This window comes from Sciurus carolinensis, chromosome 12, assembly GCF_902686445.1.
Source record: "Sciurus carolinensis chromosome 12, mSciCar1.2, whole genome shotgun sequence".
NCBI classification, from domain to species: domain Eukaryota; kingdom Metazoa; phylum Chordata; class Mammalia; order Rodentia; family Sciuridae; genus Sciurus; species Sciurus carolinensis.
The window spans coordinates 105495374-105515783 of NC_062224.1; the positions used below are offsets into that span (position 1 = coordinate 105495374).

Below are 20410 nucleotides of genomic sequence, written 5' to 3' on the forward strand. Positions count from 1 at the left end.
TTGTGCTTACAAGGCAAGCACTCTACCAACTGAGCTATCTCCCCAGCCCCATGAAGTGGCATTTTTATGGAAGACTTTTAAAAATATTTTCTTCACAGTCATCTACCTTAACAACAGTTTTTGTCTTAGAAGTTTCTCTTACAATTTTGTAAACTGACATGATTTTTTGAAGTCTTTCAACAAGTCCATCGAACACATTCACCATGTCATCTATAAGCACTTTTGCTACCGTGTTAAAAAGGTCATCTTCGTTATCACTATTACTGCAATCATCTTAATCAAAACCAGTTCCAGTTATTTCAAATAAGTGCATCCTCTTTATCAGCACTTACTCTTTTTCTCTTTTTTTGGTACTGAGGATTTAACCCAGGGGCACTTTATCACTGAGCTATATCCCCAGCCCTTTTTATTTATGTATATTTTTAAAATCTTTTTTGTTCGTTGTAGATGAACAGCATGCCTTTATTTTATTTGTTTATTTTTATGTGGTGCTAAGGATCGAACCCAGTGCCTTGCATGTGCTAGGCAAGCATTCTGCCACTGAGCTACAGCCCCAGCCCTATTTTTTTTTTTTTAAACTTTGAGATAGAGCCTCTCTAAGTTACTGAGGCTGGCTTTGAACTTTAAATCCTTCCGTCTCAGCCTCCCAAATAGCTGGGTTTACAGGCATGTATCACTGTGCCTGGCTCATTATGGGAATTAAAAACTTTGAGACCCATTTCTTTCAGGTAACTGATGAACTCAAGGTATATTTTCTGCATTATGTAAAGAGGTCTGACATCTTTTTTGATCACTTGACAATCAGAATTCTACAAATTCACAACCTTGCTCATTAGCATAACTGAATATAGTTGCAGGCCAGAAGTTATGACAGGCATTGCACACCGTGTCCTCAGTCATCACTGTGTTCCAAGTGGTGACAACAGCAATACATGGCATCCTTCCTGTTAAACTTCTTTTAAAACCTTCCACATCCACACCTCTGTTCACTGCTGCTAGTATACCACTCAAAAAAGGGTTTTTAGCTGGGTGTGATAGCACACACCTGTAATCCCAGCAACTTAGGAGTCTGAAACAAGACTGAAAGTTTAAGACCAGTCTTAGCAACTTATCAAGAGACTGTCTCAAAACATAAAAAGGGATGGGGATGTAGCTCAACAGTAGAGCACCCCTGGGTTCAATCTCCAGTATCATAAATAAATACATAAATAGATTTTATACTCACTCTTCATAGATTTACGGACTAGTCACATGGCTGAATTAAGGAAGTCACTTTTGAGGGAAAGTATACGCTATAAACATCATTTTGGTGTTTTGGGGAAAGTCCTAAGGATCAAACCTATGCCTCATGTGTGTCAAGCAATTGCTCTACCACTGGGTTACCCACTCACCAGTCAATAAGCACTGTTTTAATGAAAATCTCAGCTGGAGGATGAACAGTAGTTAAGGAATAACAAAAAGCTTGCAGTTAAGAGCCAATCCAGTGGGAGATACCACTCAAAAAAGGGTTTTTAGCTGGGTGTGGTAGCTCAGTTGGTAGAGTGCTTGCCTTACAAGCACAAGGCCCTGGGTTCAATCCCCAGCACTGCCAAAAAAAAAAAAGAGCCAATCCAACTTCCCAACAGTGAACACAAGTTGCTGGTACAAACATATGTGAAACTAAACAGAAAAGACATCCCTGGTAATCCATGACTTTTTGTTATAGCAGACTGGTATGAAATTCACTCCTTTAAAACAGTGAGGATGCAAGCTATTGCCTATCAGAGCACATTAACATTTATGTGTGCCTGCTGCATTAGCATATCCTGGCACAGTTTCTCTGTCCTTGGCATCCTTAACTCCTGTCTTATTAGCCATAGTCAATGTCTTTCTGGGGCAATAACACAAAAACAGTGATGTTTCACCTATAGTATGGACTTGCGCTGCCATCGGATTTTCACCAGCAATGACCTGGGCAAACCAGTCAATGAATTTCTCTGCTACTTCATAATCAGCAGATGCTTTATCACCACAAATCCTTAAAGATTTAATACTGAGTCTTTTCTTAATGTCTGCAACCAGCTTCTTAAATATTCACAGCTCCTTCAATTTCGTTCACTGGGATAGATCTATGCTTGTTTCAGGACTGGCATACCATTAAGAGGTCTGGGTCCACTAAGATGCTGACAGACCCACTTTCAAAATACAATCAAGTACTTCACATTAAGATTTATGTTTTGTTTTTCTATTTTTCATTAATTTCTGTTCATTGCTTTCAGCACCAAACTTCAACCGTTTATTTTTCTGTTTCTTCAGGTCCGGTGTGGTGCTCATTCCAACACCATACTCTACTGTAAGATGTTTCAGGCTCACGTTACCGTCCAGCTTGACGTTCTGTACTGATAAAACAGAAATGCTTCCTCTTTTTAAAATAACTGTTACCCATAAGGGTATCTGCAGGGCTTTTTTACATTTCCAGCAATACCTTTACACCACAGAATAAGCAAAAAATGAGTAGTACTTCTGGGCCTTGGCCCCATGTAGATCATCAAGGGGAACTGCCATTAGGACATCCAATGCATCATGGGCCATTTTATTATCCTGTGTGGTAGAACCTGGGCATGCATGGCGAAGACATCATGGCTCAAGGGCTGGTAGGGTCTTCCCTCCCTTGGGGACTCTGAATACACTGGGGTACAACTGCACTTTGACTGTACCCTATCCATAAGGTTAGGTATGAAATTTTCCACATATGGCACCAGGTTAGCACTCCTTAAGTTTCAGATTTTGGAATATTTTGGATTATTTCCAATTCTTTGTACACTTTTTTCCTACTGATTGAATTTAATGAATAAAATAAAAAATATACTATGTACTTACTTACGTCCATGACATTGTACCAGGCTCTGGTACAATGATCAAGATAGGGTATAATATATGAAAGTTTTTCTTATATGATCACATAAGCACTGTGTGATCATCACTTCAATTTTTTGAAAAATTACAGAATACTTCTCACAACTCCTTTTTTTTTTTTCATGACTTCTTATTTTAACAAAATGAAAAATCAAAAGTGCAGAATGGAATTAGTACGCTAGAATTGTATAAAAAGAGGAAGAAAATACATACACAAAATACCAAAATTGCCTGTGTATGCAAACATTTTCTCTGGGATGATACACAAATTGTTAACACAAGTAACCTCCAGAAATGTGGTTGTAGCATAAGAGTGACAAAGCTTTTCAAAGTAAATTTTTCACTGTTGTATACTATAAACCAAGTCAATGTATTATGTATTTGAATGAATGAAATTAAAATGTCATCTTAGAATACAGTATTTTAAGATGCTTATAAATTACACTACCAAAATATTGACAAATAGTTCTTCACTGTTGGGGAAAAAAATCCCTCAATCAGGTTATTGGAAACCATATTCTATAATGATTTCTTAAATGTCTAGTACATTTCATGAAGTTGCCTAGAAGTTGTATTCATAAAATACTTTCATATGAAAACTTAGCATGTTAAACCAGTAGTAAAAGGAATTTGGAGAAGCCTGTAACAACTAAAAAAAGGTTACATTCAATATTTTGTTTAGTTCTTTAGGATTTTTAACCTTTAGGTCAATCATTAAATAAAATATAAATTCAAATCAGTTATATTTGAATTCACTCTGCTTTAGTGGACTAACCTTTAGTATTTCAGAACTATGACCAGAAGAATGAATAAGTATTAAATATATAATCTACATTTAACGAGGCTGACATAATAACACTGCAAAGATTTGGGGTAATCACTACTTCAGAACTAACAAGAACATTTTGACCCACCATTTGCTATTTGTTCTGCCAACAGTGTGAATGTGTTACACAAATAATTAGAAGGATATGGAGGTCAACAGAACAATTCTTCAGTATTCTAAAGTGAGTTTGGTCACAAATTTCACAATTAGCTAGAATGAAATGCAAATTATCTATTTTTAATTCACAATGAGTACCACTAGCAAAATACAGTAAGCAACACAAAACAGATAACCACTAAAATTATAAATAGTGATACTTGTTCCAGAGGAAAAAATGACTGTGACACTTTAGAACTACAAAAAAAAAAAAAAAAAAAAAAAAAAAACCCTGCAAAACTTGTCAGAGATAACTTAGACTTGGTTAAAAAAAAAAAAAAAAATACAAACAAAATTGACTATAGCAAAAATTGCCATAGTTTATTAATGACAAAATTAATAGAATAAAAAAACTTAACAATATTTTGATCTGCCTACATTTATCTACAAAAACTGAACTTGAAAAAAGTACCATGAGAGAAAAGCTATGATGGCAAAAGTTTTAATGACAAAAGTCTACATAAACTACATAGATCAAGAACTCAATTATGCATTAAAAACTTTCCATGGATGAAAATAATTTAAGGAACAAAAACATTAAAAAAGAAAAACAACATTACTTTAAACTACCATATATAAAAATTTTTGTTGGTTATAAAAGAAATTAGCCCTGAAAAGCATTTTCTCAACAAAAATATATCAATTCTGGCATAAATCTAATTTAAATGTTTTTCTTAAATATGGAAGAAAAACCCTTTGCAGCAAAACCCAAAGGTTAAAATAACAACAGGATCTGCAATTAAAAACTGAAAGTTTTCAAAAGTTTTAAAAGCCAGGAATTAGGTAGAGGTTTGGGCAGTGGGGTAGGTTTAAGTATACTTAAATGAAAAGCTCATTAGTTACAGCAATATACTTATGATATAGAGAAATGGATACAAAGGATATAAAATTACATTTATGTAAGTATAGAGATCTATACTTATACTGGCATGAAAACTGCAGTTAATCATCCTGTATTCTAATGAAATTTGCTGAAACAGTAGATTTTAGGTGCTCTTACCATACACACATACATGAAAGGGAACTGTGAAGTGATGGATACATTAATTTGCCTAGCTGTAATAATCATTTCACGGTGTGCATGTATAGCACAGCTTCTTGCTGTATACTTTATATAAAAAATCCTAAATAAATTCAAAAAGATCAATGTGTATCCAAACATTCACTGGAAATTGCCTTTTTTTTTAATTACTTTTGAAACAATTCCTAATAAATTTAAAAATAATGGCAGAATAAGAGCTGAATAAGTTTTCAGTTTTCTGAGAGTAGTACTAGTCCTTATTTCCTTTTTTGCACAACGTATTAAACATTCATATAGGTCTCAATCTCTAAGAATCCATTATGGAACCTGTTAAAAATTCCAATTCTGGGCCATATCCCCAGAAATTCTGACTTAGGTCCAATGAAGGATCTAGGAATCCACATTTTTAACATGTACCTTAAAATAATTTCTTATTCAATTATTATGGTTTCAAAATGAAGGAATCCCCCTAAAGGCTCCAGTGTTAATGTAGAAGGTGAAATAATCAGATTATGAGAGATGTGATCTAAATCAGTGGATTAAGGCTAGATCAATCTACTTGGATTAATTCATTTGATGGATTAATAATTTGAAAGGACTAACTAGGTAGTAACTGTAGACAGGGGGGGTGTGGTTTGAGGGGGTGGGCCACGTGGGGTGTGCCCTTGGGGGTTTTATCTTGTCCCAGCTCCTCCTCCTTTCTCTCTGCTTCCTAGTTGCCATGAGCTGAATTCCTCCACTACACACTTTTGCCATGATGCTGACTCACCTTAGGCCCAGAGCAATGGATTTGGCCAACCAAGAACTAAACCTCTGAAACTATGAGCCAAAATGAACTTTTCTGCCTCAAAGTTGCTCTTGTCAGGTGTTTTGGTCAGAGCAAAGCAAAACTAACAAATCAGCTCATTTGAGGTTTCCACCCTGTTCTAAAGATGATCATTTCCACTCAAATACATCCTAGGAAAAAAGGGGAAAAAGAGGACAGGAAGAGAGACAAGGATGTGAAGACTAATTACAAACCTTTATATGTTGGAGCAGGTGGTGCTGTTGCCACTTTCCTGACTTTTGTGGTCACTGAGCTATCAACATTAACAACCATTACGGGATGATCAATATGACCCAAATTCTGGCCCCGGCCATTCATTTCTTCTGAGTGTTCCCACTGTTTCCTAATCCGTTCCTTGAGTTTTTCCAGTTTGATGTCATGTTGTCGCCGCTTTAAAATATCTAATCTTTGGGAATTAGAAGTACTAGTAGAGGATGGAGAAGAGTCACTTAGCCGTAACATTTTTGGATCAATGTCCTGGCCCATGTTATTCACAGAAAGCTTTGAACTGTTCTCATTTCCTTTTGCTCTATTAGGCATTTCTTCTTCAGCTCTTATAGAAGTTCCCATCTTAATCAAACACTCCGAATTGTGCAATGTATCAATTGCTGGTTGATCGTTTAAAAATCTTACAACTGTATCATTGATGATAGATGACTGGGAACTCTCAAAGTCACAGCAATGTACATTCCGTTCTTGATTGCATATCATTCGGTTCCCACTCTCAGCCTTTTCTTCATTAACATCTACACAATATACATGCTTTAACTCCAGATGGCTGGGACTTAAGTTGGAAGATGCACCATGGACTTCCCTGTAATAAAAAATAATATGTTTTGTGACTTTAGTCAATAACAAAAAAAATATACTGTAGACTTGAAAATTGCTAAGAGTAGATTTCAAAGGCTTTTGCCACAAAAATACAACAAGTATATGAGGTAATTCATGTTAAAAAGCTTGACTTAGCAATTCTATAACATATATATATATATCAAAACAACATGTTGCATGCCATAGGTAAAAAAGATTTTTGTCAATTTTTTTTTTTTTTTTTTGCGGTACTGGGGATCGAACTCAGGGCCTTGTGCTTACGAGGTAAGCACTCTACCAGCTGAGCTATCTCCCCAGCCCGATTTTTGTCAATTTTAAAAACCTTTTTTTTAATCCTTAGTAAGAATTGGAAAAAAAAAAAAAAAAGAATTGAAAAACCAGTCAAACAAACTGAATGAAGAATGTTAAGCTAACATTAGAGGTCAATAAAAAAAATTACAGTAAAAAAGCTTAGAAATTCTAGGAAGTTAAAAACAATACAAAAAACATTACTAACATTAAGACTCAGTGTTCTCAATTTAAATGATAAACAATGTACAGATTTTACAACAAAAAATATGTAAAATGTGTGTGGAGAGATTTCCTTAAGAATTCCAAGAAAACAAGATTACAATCTAACTTTGGGTGTTTATTTGGTATCTGTTACCAATATGTGTGATTTATTCCTCTGACATCTTAAGCACCAGGAACAAAAATTCTCAAATATTAGTATTTCATATGTGTAACTTCTAAATGATGTACCAAATTACTACATATATTGGGAGTATCATAAAAGTATGATAAATATTTTCCTCCAAATAAATGTGGCTAGTAAAGCTAAACCTCTCTTATCACAGAGTACTTTTTGGCAGCTTTAAACTAGATAAAGCACATCTAGAAACTCAAGAGTAAGCAGGGAAGACTAGGTAGAGCCAAAGTACACAGCACAAAGTTCATATTCTCTGTTCATAAAAACAGCCCCAAGTCTTCCTACAAAGACTTTTATTTTACACATCATTCTAATAAGCTTTGTTTTAGGAAACCAGTATATTTAAAAACATGGTTAATGAAGACAAACAGAACTCAGCAATGAAAGGAGTACATGAATCATGAAAAAAAAAAAAAACAACACCATAAACATTAAATAGACATAACAACAGTCTGGACCTGCAATGTCTGAAACAGTAGCCATTAGCCTCATGGCAACTGAAGAAATAATATATGGCCAATCCAAATTGAGAGATATTGAAATGTAAGTTGCATACTGGATTAAAAGACTTGGAAGTATAAAACATCTTTTTTTGCATGTAACCACATTTGTGGTTTACCTTTACAGTGCTATTGTATGGCCTAGTCTATATCTTTTCATGTGAAGGTATAAAATTTTAAATACAAAAATTCTTGGGGCTGAGGTTGTGGCTCAGCGGTACAGTGCTCGCCTAGCATGTGTGGCACTGGGTGATACTCAACACCACATAAAAATAAAATAAAAATATTGTGTCTATTTACAACTAAAAAATATTTTTAAAAAATTCTTAAAGTCATGACTATAATACAACATAATGTGATAATTAGGACTACTGTGAATGTATGAACATGTACATTTTTCTAAGGAGATAGTCTACAGTTCTCATCAGACTCTCAAAGACCCATGACCCAAAAAACTTTAGAGCCTGTTTGGAGTGGTTGATTATTGAACAAAATGGGGTTAAGAAATAAGTCCTATACCTGCCATCAGAAACCAAGACTAACTGCAATTATTTTCACTATCTTGACCAGACCGCAACAATTCACAGCTAAAATTACTTAGGCTTAAAATTAGCACAGTTAGAAAATAAAGCATAAAATGATAGGTAACATCTCTAAATCTCAAAAGAAGAAAACTGACACACCAAAAGATAATTTCACTTTCACTCACTCATTAAATATTAACTATGTTAGAAAAAAAATTATGGGATGTTTAGTACACGCCAGGCATTAAGTTAATGCTTTGAGAATAAGCGAGATTTATGCCCTTTAAGACAGCTGTAGTACTAGACACAGTGGAGCACGCCTGAAATCTCAGCAACTTGGGAGGCTAAGGCAGGAGGATCACAAGTTGAAGGCCAGCTTGGGAAACTTAGTAAGACCCTGTTTCAAAATAAAAGGGGGCTGAGGATGGAGCTTTGCAGTAAATTGCCTCTGGGTTCGATTCCTAGTACCAAAAACAAACTAGGCAAGTATGGAATCAAAATACAATGTCAAGTGAAAATGCTGTCACAGAGTAGTCACCTAATATTATGGTAGTAGAGATTAACTTGGCTGAGAAAATGGAGTGGAGAAAGAACAGATTTGGTATTGTTCCATACAGAAGGTAATAAACCAGTTTTAGGTGGAAGACAGTCTACTCACTCTGAAATATTTTTTTCTTATAAGATACATACTTTACACAATTTTAAATACCAATTATTATTCTTTGCAAGAAGATCATTAGAATATAGTCAGTAACCCAATCTCAATTAAAGTAGTGATTATATTTCTAAGCAAGTTGCTTAATATCTCTGTTAAGAAAAAAAATTGTATATGAAGAGATTCTGAACTTTGATTATTCTTCACATTATTCCTTTTTCTAAACCATGAACTATTACTTAGATTAAGTAACTGGACTTCTCTATGTTTTTATACTATTTTTATTGCTTCAATACAAGCAACAACTCTCAAATCTACATTTTTAGTCCTGACCACTCCACATACTTTCTTACTCATATTTTCAAAAGGCTACTGAATACCTTCTCCTGGGTAATTCAAAACTGCATCAATGTAATATATAAAAAATTGAACTCATTATTCGCTTCCTTTCCCAAGTTCTTTATCTTAAATTTTAAGAACCATCAAGAAGTTCCTTGATTTACTGACATTTTAAAATACAGAAATGTTATAAATGAAACAAAGAAATACATGTTCCAGTGTTTATTACTTATTATTTGCCATACTAAGAGCATGTATGCATTTAAATCATTAGTAAAGGATTCCTCAAATAAATAAAAAATTCTATAATTTTATCAGTTGAATGTTTTCTAAACTATGTTAATAAATTCATTCATCAATCTTGAACATCCAAATTGCAGAAAGGAGCCACTGACAAGAAAATAAAACAATAACCTAACTCACATTCCCAGTAAGAAAAAAAACTTAAGTAACTAATTATTACTACCAAAAAAGAAGAAAACTAAGCTATACACATACTTAGCATATGTGAGTCCATGGGTTTCATCCCCTGTATCACACTAAGATAAAGTAGGTAAATAAGTAAATAAGGAAAAAAAACCTAAGCTATCCACTAAGTTCATTATGTAGAATACCTAAACTGAGATATTAAAAAAAAAAAAGGGAGATGTGCAAACTTTCAGAGACTACATTATTTGTTTCTAAGAAATGAGTTTATTACACTAATGGTAGCCCTGGGCAAGTATTACTATTTTCTGTCCCTCAGATATTTATCTATAAGATCTTTGATACTGTGCTGGGGATGTGGTTCAGTGGCAGAGCAAGAGCCTAGGATTAAAGAAGCCCTGGGTTTAATCCCAAGTCCCACAAAAAAAAAAAAAAAAAAAAGAAGAAGAAGAAAGGAAAGAAAGAAAAAAAGAGAAAAAAAAGGAAGGACAGTAGTAGTTTATAATATGAAAGATTTTCATCCTATCTTTTGTGGAGAATAAACAAGTTAATAAACCTCAAGTATGATAATACTACTTCATAGAGTGTTAGAAAAACTCAGAAAACTGTCCTATTACAAATATATATGCCAGAGCTGGGGAGATAGCTCAGCTGGTAGAGTGCTTGCCTCGCAAGCACAAGACCCTGAGTTTGATTACTGGTACGGCAAAAAAAAAAAAAAAAAAAAAAAAATATATATATATATATATATAGGCTAATTCTAGTTTGCTTTTTTTTATCCCCCAATGCTAACCTGTAGGAAACCAAAGGTTCACGAAATTCCACACGATTATTTTTCTTCACATTACTCTCCAAGGTGGTAGCTCTGAGAGGACTACGAGATTTCTCTTTTCGTGATTTAGAAGATTTGGAAGTTGGAGCATTGACCCAAGAATCATCCAGGTATCTACCATCTGAAGGAAAAAGAAATTTGTGAGAGCGTATGACATAAAATAGGACTGCCTCTGACTTGGACTAGTACCTAAAAAATAACTTAGGTAAGTGTCATTTCTAACATCTCTAATTGGATATTACATAAGGATATGGAAAAAGCTAGGATTAAAATAATATAGTAACTCAATTTATAAAGACTATTTTGAGCAAACAATGCAAAATAAAAATCTACATACAGAACTCCTCTCTATGAATGACTCTCAGTCACTTAAAACTATCAGATAAAACCCAATAAACTCACAGGTTTTAAAAAAAGCAGTTTATGTAGAGAGTACTAACTTGCCCACCAATTAAGAAACCAAAGTAATTTATCTGTAAATTTTTTAATGTAATTTTTTTTAAAGACATACATAACCTCAAAAACTCAGAATGGCATTTTTATACTATAAACTAAAAACTCACTGTCAAAGATGATGCAATGATGCTAAAGTCCCTTATCAAAAGATGATGAAAATACCATTTTCCCTTCAAAATTACTCAATACCAAAGAAAAAAAATTAAATGCTAATGAGTTATAGTCTCTGACAAAAAAAAGGAAAGAAAAAAACAAGCAAATACATGGAACTATTCAGAAAATATTAAACTGCAACAAAATATAAAAATTTACATTTAATATATTTATGTCTTTGGAAATAATTTCATACATACCTTTTCTACTTATTTTTCGGGTAGCACTTGCAGAAGATTTCTTGACATCCATGACAGAATCAAACACAGCTGTACTTGTAGGGGCTACTTCTAATTTGTTTTCAATATGTCTTAGCTAAAGTTTAAATACAATCACAACACATTAAGTTAATTTTAAATAATACAGCTACCTTCAATTTACAAGATTATTTAAAACTTTATTGCCTAATATCTTTCACCAAAGTAGAAAAAACTCAGGAATGCTTTCCTGTAGTATTAGCTTCTTTTATTACTTATTACTTCTATAACTATATTTTGGGTGTAATACACCCCAAATCAGAGCAAGAATATAAAAAATATTATGAAGACTATCAAAGAGTTCCTTTTTTAAAACAGTTTTAGTTGTAGATGGATGCAATGCCTTTATTTATTTATTTTTATGTGCTGCTGAGGATGGAACCCAGTGCCTCATACATGCTAGGCAAGTACTCTACCACTAAACTACAACCCCAACCTTCAAAGAATTTGTATTCATAATGCTGAATAATTTTTAAATTATTTTTTAAAGTTTTATTTATTTTTTATGCTACTGAAGATTACCAGTGAGTTACATCTCATGTCCTTTTTATTTTTTAATTTGAGATAGAATCTTACTAAATTGCCCAGCCTGGCCTTGAGCTTATGATCCTCCTGCCTCAGCTTCCTGAGTAGCTGGGATAATAGGTATAAACCATCACATCCTGTATAACTGTTTCTTTAAAGCAGTAAATTATCTGGTATTATATGTGGCAAATCATTATGCAATGTATGTTGTATATTTTACATACATAAGTGAGGAAAGAATGGTTTAACAGGACTGCAATTAAGGACTATTAAAAGAGCTACTAAAACCAAAAAATGCTTAGAATAAAACAAGGAAAAAGTTCAGGACACTGGATTTAGAAATGATTTCTTGGATATGACACCAAAAACACAAGCAACAAACGAAAAAAAAATCAATAAATTGGTCTTCATGAAGATTAAAATCAATGATGCATCAACAGACATAAGGATAACAAAATAAAAAAATCCACAGAATGGGAGAAAATATTTGCAAATCATGTATCTGATAAGGGATTGATATCCAGAGTATAAAAACAGCTCTACAACTCAATAACAAAAAAGATAAACAGTCCAATTTTAAAATGAGCAAAACAAACTCAAAGTCAAGGGTCATAGGTTTTCTCTCTTATGTGGAAGCTAGAGAGAAAAATGAGGGAGAAAAGGTGATGGTGGGGATCTCATGAAAATAGGAAGGAGACTAGTAGAATAGAGGAAGGGAACCAAGGAAGAAAGGAGGGTTACTAGGAAACAAAATTAACCACATCATTATTGTTATGTTGTACACATGTACAAATATGTAACAATGAACTCTACTATTATGTACAATCCACCAAATGCAAATTAAAAATGATTCTGAAATTGTTGAAAAAGAGCTACAAACTTTTTACAGTTCTATGTCTACAAAATAAGTTTTATAATAAAGACAAAATTCACAGGGTAGATTTCAGATTTTGAGAATACTTTGCAAGATAAGTCAACTTTTGGTATAACCACCAATGTTCTCAATGACCATATTCTCCTGTCTGGTAGAGTATTCAAGCTTATAGGAAAATATGTGAAAAGAGAAAAAATTAAAATCATTGAAATTCATTTATCCTCTTTCACATTTTTGCAGTGTAATATACTAAAAAAATTGGAATAATCATCTAGATCATAATATTTCTAAGAGCCGGGGCATAGTGATGCACGCCTATAATCCAGTCACTTGGGAAACAGGAGGATCACAGGTTGGAGGCCAGCATGGACAATGGAGGGAGACCCTATCTAAAAATAAATAAAAAGGGCTGAGAATGTAGTTCAGTGAGAGAGTATCCTTGAGTTCAATTCCCAGTGGCAAAAAAATAAAAAATTAAAAAACCCTAGTATCTCTATATCAAGATTTTTCTCCTATTTATGAGTCCCTTACGCTCCTTAAAAATTCTTTAAAAATACCTAACAGTTTTGAAAAACAACTCTCAGTAGTTTAGCTATGAATTAGCTCTAAAATTATTCCCACATTATAAATATATAATGCTCAGGTAAAAAGAAGTTTTGCCAAATCTGACCCTGCATTGGGACCTCTTCCAGATTCACCTTCAAAATCTGGAATCAGGGGTGGGGATATAGGTCAGTTGGTAGAGTGCTTGCCTTGCAAGCACAAGGTGCTGGGTTCAATCCCCAGTAAACCGCCCCCCCCCGCAAAAAAAAAAAAAAATCTAGAATCATTTCCAGATTTCATTTTCATTTCAAAAAAAAAAAGAGTTCTTAAGATCAGAGGACAGAAAATACCACAAAAATACTCAAAAAAAAAAAAAAAATAGGTGATTCAGATGGTATACAAAAGAAAACAGAAATGGACCTGTTAGAAGAATATTAGAAGACTATTTCCCTAGAAAGCAAGTGATATAGACGTGTCTCCCTTTGAAGTTTGGAACTAAGGATCACTTGCCGTAAAGTTCCTAAAACCCAGACAAGATTGAGCAGAACACAAATGGTAACAGGTTGTCCATGATCATTATTCTTCAATATATGAGAGAAAAGAGTCTCTCTCTCTCTCTCTCTCTCTCTCTCTCTCTCTTTCACACACGCACACACACACACACACACACAAACTCAGTCCATTCAATGTTCAAGGAAAAACTGGTTCCTTTCACTTCCTCCCTGACAATGAGTCTTCTACATAGACATAGCCTTACCATCTTTTCAAATTCTCTGTTTAAATCTCTGACATACCAAATGAACAACTTGATTAATGGTGAGTAAATAGCACAAGTTTATTTTATATACCAAGGGTTAGTGCTCCTGATATTTAGTGTCTTGTTTATTCCTCTACTATTTAATATGTTCATTGTGTAATATATAACTTCTTACCATAACTGTATTTTCCTTTCAAAAAAAGTGCTACTGAATACATCTTAATCTATCCAAACATAACAGGAAAGTAATTTTAAAACAAATTAAAAAGTAGAAGCAAACACTACTTACAGCAGCCTTGGTCTGAGAAAGTGCATCCCACGGTGTGGTCATATCTACGGGAAAAAGTGATATTTATTCAATCAGAAGTTCTGACGTGGACCTCAGAACATTAATTTTAAAAGCTCCTAAATACACTCAAAAGTTTGAGAACCACTTTGTTAGGCAGAACAATCCTCAGCAAGTGCTTTCTTATACTGACCCAAACTATGCTTTTTTTTCCTTAAATAGCATCTCTAAAAGTTAAGCTTTTAGAGATGCTATTTAAGATGCCCTGACTTATCCTGCCCTCATGCAAATCAGAAAAGGATTCTGTCATCTCTAAAACTTATCTTTATACCCTCCTTAAGTTTCTTTAAAAAAAAAAAAACATGTAGTTTAGAGTTATACACTGACACCATTATTCCTTAGGACAGTTGGACTAATACCCACACCTATAGCAGACATCTCCAAAAATAAACAATATCTTTGATTTACCCCAATGAGCTAAACAAATAGAAAATTGTTTGTTTATATTTCTTTTTTTTTTTATTTATTTTTATTGTAAACAAATGGGATACATCTTGTTTCTCTGTTTGTACATGAAGTAGAGGCATACCATTTGTGTAATCATACATTTACATAGGGTAATGGTGTTTGATTCATTCTGTTATTTTTTCCTTCACCCCACCCCTCCCACCCCTCTTTTCCCTCTATACAGTCCCTCCTTGTTTATTTATATTTCATACTACAATGTAAAAAAAATTAGAAAACTACTCCAAGCTACCAGTAGAAGTGACAGTAAAATCTATTTAGTCTATCAGATAACAGCCCTTCAAATAGCCACATATTTCCCACAAGTCATCCTTTCCCAGGATAAATATTTTCACTTTCTCCAAACACTTCCCATATGATTTGATTTCCAGGTCCCTCACAATTCCAATAATCTTCCTCCAGATATATTCCAGTTGATCTCCCTTAAATATCATGCCTTAAAATTATCTCTAATGCATGATTTGAAAAGTAGTTCAATGAGAATACTTTTTTTTTAATTTTTAAATCAACCTTTATTTTATTTATTATTTATTTATTTATTTTGTAGTGCTGAGGATTGAACCCAGTGCCTCACACGTGCTAGGCAAGTGCTCTACCAGTGAGCTACAACCCCTGCATGAGAATATTTCTTTCGTTATTTGTACACTATAGGTCTATAACTGTATTGGGAGCTGTATTATAACATTTATTGTCACTGAGTCAGAATTTTTGAAAAATTGTATAAAACTAATTTTACATGTACAGGTTCTTTTCAAAAAATAATTTTTTTTCTTTATAAAACAGTTCATCACAGAATGTGAGGTGAGGCACCTTGTATATTCAAATCAAAAGTAAATTTTAAAATTATATAAAATTAAAATTATATAAAATTAAAATTTTATAAATCAAAGCATATATATAATTTGCATTTCTTGATTAGCTCAGGATTTAATATATGACTTAAACAAAGGATGAAATTCAGTAAAAAAAAGAAAATCATACCTTGAACAGTATCCTTGCTTTGAGAGTTCCTAGGATTTAGTAAAGGCACCTCTTTTGATTTGCTGCTCCTCATTCTGCCAATTTACCTGCAATCACATCAACATTATTCACTGAACATCAGTATCATAGTAACACTAATAAAGAAACTGCCCTGACTTATCCTGCCCTTCATGCAAATCAGAAAAGTATTCTGTCATCTCTAAAACTTATCTTTATACCCTCCTTAAGTTTCTTTAAAAAAAAAAAAAAGTGTCTCATAACCCAATAACTTTATTTTTCCTTAGAAAAATAAACTATTATCTAAACTATATCTGCTGGTGATATACCCAAAAGAATCCAAAGTACAGTCTTGAAAAGTATTTGTATGCTCACGTTCACAGTAGCATTATTCCTAAAATAGTTAATATGGAAACAGTCAAAGCGTCCACCAACAGGTAAGCAGATAAGCAAAATGTTGTATATACATAATGGAATATTACTCAGTCTTAACAGGAAGGAAATGGTAACCTATGCTACAACATGGATGAACACAGAGGGCTCTATGCTAAGTGCAATAAGGTAGTTGCAAAAAGGCGAACACTATGATTCTACTTATATGAGGTACTTAGTCAAAAGCACAGAAAGTACAATAGTGGTTACCACCAGGGGCTGGAGGGAGAGGGGAATAAGGAGCTACCGTTTAATGAGTATAAAGTTTCAGTTTTGTAAAACTGAAGAGTGTTGGAGATGTATGGCAGTGATGGCCGTACAATGATATAAATTTACTTAATTTTAATGAACTTACTTAAAAATGATTAAAAGGGGCTGGGGGTGGAGTTCAGTGGTAGAGCAGTTGCCTATCATACATGAGACCCCAGATCTGAGCCCCAGCACCACACACACACTAAAAAGTTAAGAAGCCAGATGCAGACTCGCACCTGTAGTCCCAGCTCCTGGTTATGACAAGTCAGGAGCATAGCCCAGGAGTTTGCAGACAGCCTGGGTAACATAGTGAGACACCCTCCCCAACAAAAAAAGGTTATGATAAATTTTATTATTAGGTGTATATTACTACATAAAAAGATAAAAGAGAAAAAAAATGATATGCTTAGCTTGATGACAAAGACATATTTTCCTATGAATATAGAGGAATTATTCTGTTACAAGTCACAAGGCTAGGAGGGCTGTAGCTTAGTGGTAGAGCATGTGCTTACCACACACAAGACCTTTGGTTCAAGCCCCTGAACCAAAAAAAAGTCACATGATATCAACATAGAAAGCTTGTAAACATAGGGAAAAAAACTCATCCCTATTTCCAAAATCCTAACACAAACATTAAGATATTTTGCATATTCCCTTTTAATTTTTCTAATTTTCTTTTTCTTATTGTAATTTACTGTAAATTCAATTACTGTGTCCTGTTTTACTTAAGTACTGGACATCTGTGGTGGTTTTAAAATACATTAAAATTATTTGACATTCCTTTCAAGAATTAGAGCTTAAACTGGGCATGGTGGTACACATCTGCAAACCCAGCTACTTAGGAGGCGGAGGCAGGAGGACAGCAAATTCAAGGCCAGCCTGGAAAACAGTGAAACCCTGTCTCAAAATAAAATGAAAGGCCTAGAGATGAGGCTTTGTGGTAAAGTGTTTGCCTAGCATGCCTGAGGCCCTGGGTTCTATAACTGGTAATGGAGGGAAAAAAAAGAAAAAAAAAAAAAAAAGAATTGCAGCTTAATTTTTCTCCCACTGAAAACAGGTTGGACTTAATGACTCACTTTCAACTAACATCAAATGTGGTAGAAATTAAAAGGTAAGATTTCCACTGAGAGGAATTTAGGGATCTAGAGAGAATAGTGAGTCTCAAGAGAAATACCCACTAATCACTAGAATGCAGAACAAGCAATTTGTGAGCAACTCAACCCTTGTCCTTGGGCCTAGGTGTCCTTGCCCATGGCTTGCCAATTGACTGATGCAAAGGAAAAAACAAAAACAAAAAAAGAACCTGCAAGATAACCATGAGGCATCTGGAAGAACTACTCTTTCTGGGAGCTATTTGAGACTTTTGTGACCAAGAAATGACCCTAGTCTCCAAATAGTAAGACACAGCCCCAGTAGAGATTTAAGATGCTAATGAGATGCACAATGTAAGAAATAGCAGATTTAGAACATGTGTGGACAACAGGAAGACACACAAGGAAAACTGGCACTACATTACATAACCCCATCCTGATTCCAACTCTAGTCCAGCCCACTAGCTACGGTTCCTCTGAAGGGCTGAAACCCCAGACCAAGATGAGTACTTGCCTGATTGATTGAGATGGAGATTAGAAATAATATAATGTATAGATACATACAAAAATAGAGTTGAACATAAACCTGTTAAGGAACATCAAAAACAAAAGTACAGGGGCTGGGGCTGTATCTCAATGGCAGAGCACTTGCAAGGCACTGAGTTCAATTCTCAGTATCACATAAAAATGAAGATTTAAAAAAAAAAAAAACTTGCCAACTTGCCTCAAAAGTGAAGGCAAAATCTATCAAAAAAAAAAAAAACACAAAAGTACATACTATACAATTTTATTATATAAAGTATAAACCAGGCAAAAGTAATCTATAGTGCTAGAAGTGAGGATAATCATCACCCTTGGGTGACTGGAGAAGTGAACAGAATTGTAGCAACTGAATTTAACTGAAATTATTTGGATACTGATCAATTAGATGCAATCCTTCATTTATTTGAGTGCTCATTTCATGGGAGTATTCAGTTTTTGAAACCTTACCAAACTGTACATTTATGTGTTTTCTCAATGTATATTATACTTAAAATATTTCCAGGTGACATGAAAGAATTATATCCTGGTTTAGGATATAATATAACTTTAATTCAGAGTTATAACATCTAGTCTCATGAAACACCTTAATTATTTAATAAATCTTTCAAAATCTTTGGTTAAGACATCATAATACCTGAATTCAAATTATACTACAGAGCCACAGAAAACAAAAACCTCATGGTACTGGCATAAAAACAGACACATAGACCAATAGCACCGAACAGAAGACACAAAGACAAAGTCACACATCTACAATCATCTGATTCCTGACAAAAGCGCCAAAAATGTACACTGGAGAAAAGACAGACTTTTTAACAAACAGTGCTGGGAAAACTGGTTATCCATGTGTGGAAGAATCTAGACCTTTATCTTTCACTTTCCACAAAAATCAACTCAAAATTGATCAAAGACCTAGGAATTAGATCAGAAACTATGCAACTTCTAGAAGAAAACATAGGTCAACACTTAACATACAGGCACAGGCAACAACTTTCTCAATAGAACCCCAGAAGTTGAAGAAATATGCCAAGAGTTAATAAATTGTTGTATTTCTGTTATGTCTGTGTTTACCTCTCTGTATCATTGGGTCTCTGGGACTAATGATAAAGGCCATGACTTCCCTCCCTAGAAAAATATACAGAGATGACACATTCAGATTTTTGCACATAATTAGCCTATTTTATATTTACTATTCAAATTTGTCCCATACATTTATGATTAACTCTGCTATTAAAGTCTCATTTTTAATTAGCTATAATTGAATCACTTCTTATTTAAAAAAGTCATTAGCACTACAAAAAAACTTACAACATAAAATTCCCTTGAAATTCAGAAAGACCTTTATGACACTGAATTTTGAATATATGAACACACATTTATCAAAACTGTGTACGCTTCTTTTTTTAAATATTTTCTTAGTTGTAAATGGACATAATACCTTTATTTTATTTACTTTTATTTTTATGTGGTGCTAAGGATTGAACCCTCACACGTGCTAGGCAAGCGTTATACCACTGAGCTACAACCCCAGCCTATGTGCACACTTCTTTAAAAAAAATTAGGACACATGTTATGAACTAGTATTAAAGATAATGCACAATGGCTGAGGGTTCAGCTCAGTGGTAGAGTGCTTGCCTATCCCACATGCACATTCCCAAGCATTCCCACTGCAAATGAATTTCACAGCAGCCACACAATGCCTTCCACCAGCTATAAGCAAGCTCCTGTAGGACAATCACCTACATAAAAGATTAAAACAAAAACACCCAAACTCTACCTCTAAGAGATTCTAAATCAGCAGGTCTGAGAAGATGCATAAAAATTCTCCCATTTTTAAAGGTCAACAGGGATTCTAATAGCCAGTTTTGAGACCTATAGTTCTAGAGATTGATTATCTTCAATTCTACTCTTTAAAGCCTAAGATTTCAAAAACACTGATGACTCCATTAATGGAGGGAACTAAATCTGAGAACATCTGTCTTCCAAAGCTCCAGAACATTTGACAACAACAATCCCTTAAAACCAGAAGTCAAAATTATAGACCTCTAACACTATGGGAGGTGCCTGTGTAGATAATTAATAGTTAATAATCATGTGGGACAAGGACGGTATTATTTTCCTTATATTATTTCTGATCTCCATCTCAATCAATCAGGCAAGTACTCTAATATCCACTTTATGAACAAAAAAATTATCAAGGAGACAATGGAATTAGTTCA

At 33.9% G+C, this 20410-nt stretch overlaps 1 protein-coding gene and 1 non-coding gene across 2 annotated transcripts in view; one reads left to right on the forward strand and one right to left on the reverse strand.

Annotated features, from left to right (window-relative positions):
• The window catches only part of Cep350 (centrosomal protein 350), a 144478-nt gene that overhangs the window by 110821 nt on the left and 13247 nt on the right, over nt 1-20410 (reverse strand). The window contains exons 2-6 of the mRNA XM_047520182.1: nt 15877-15962; nt 14374-14417; nt 11329-11443; nt 10481-10640; nt 5919-6538 (exon numbers count right to left, since the gene is read on the reverse strand). Of these exons, the coding sequence (XP_047376138.1) occupies nt 5919-6538; nt 10481-10640; nt 11329-11443; nt 14374-14417; nt 15877-15949 (1012 nt within the window). The 5' untranslated portion in view covers nt 15950-15962. The remainder of the gene's footprint in view (nt 1-5918; nt 6539-10480; nt 10641-11328; nt 11444-14373; nt 14418-15876; nt 15963-20410) is intronic.
• Trnav-uac (transfer RNA valine (anticodon UAC)) lies at nt 1518-1591 on the forward strand. The gene has a single exon. It is a non-coding gene; the product is annotated as a tRNA-Val (tRNA).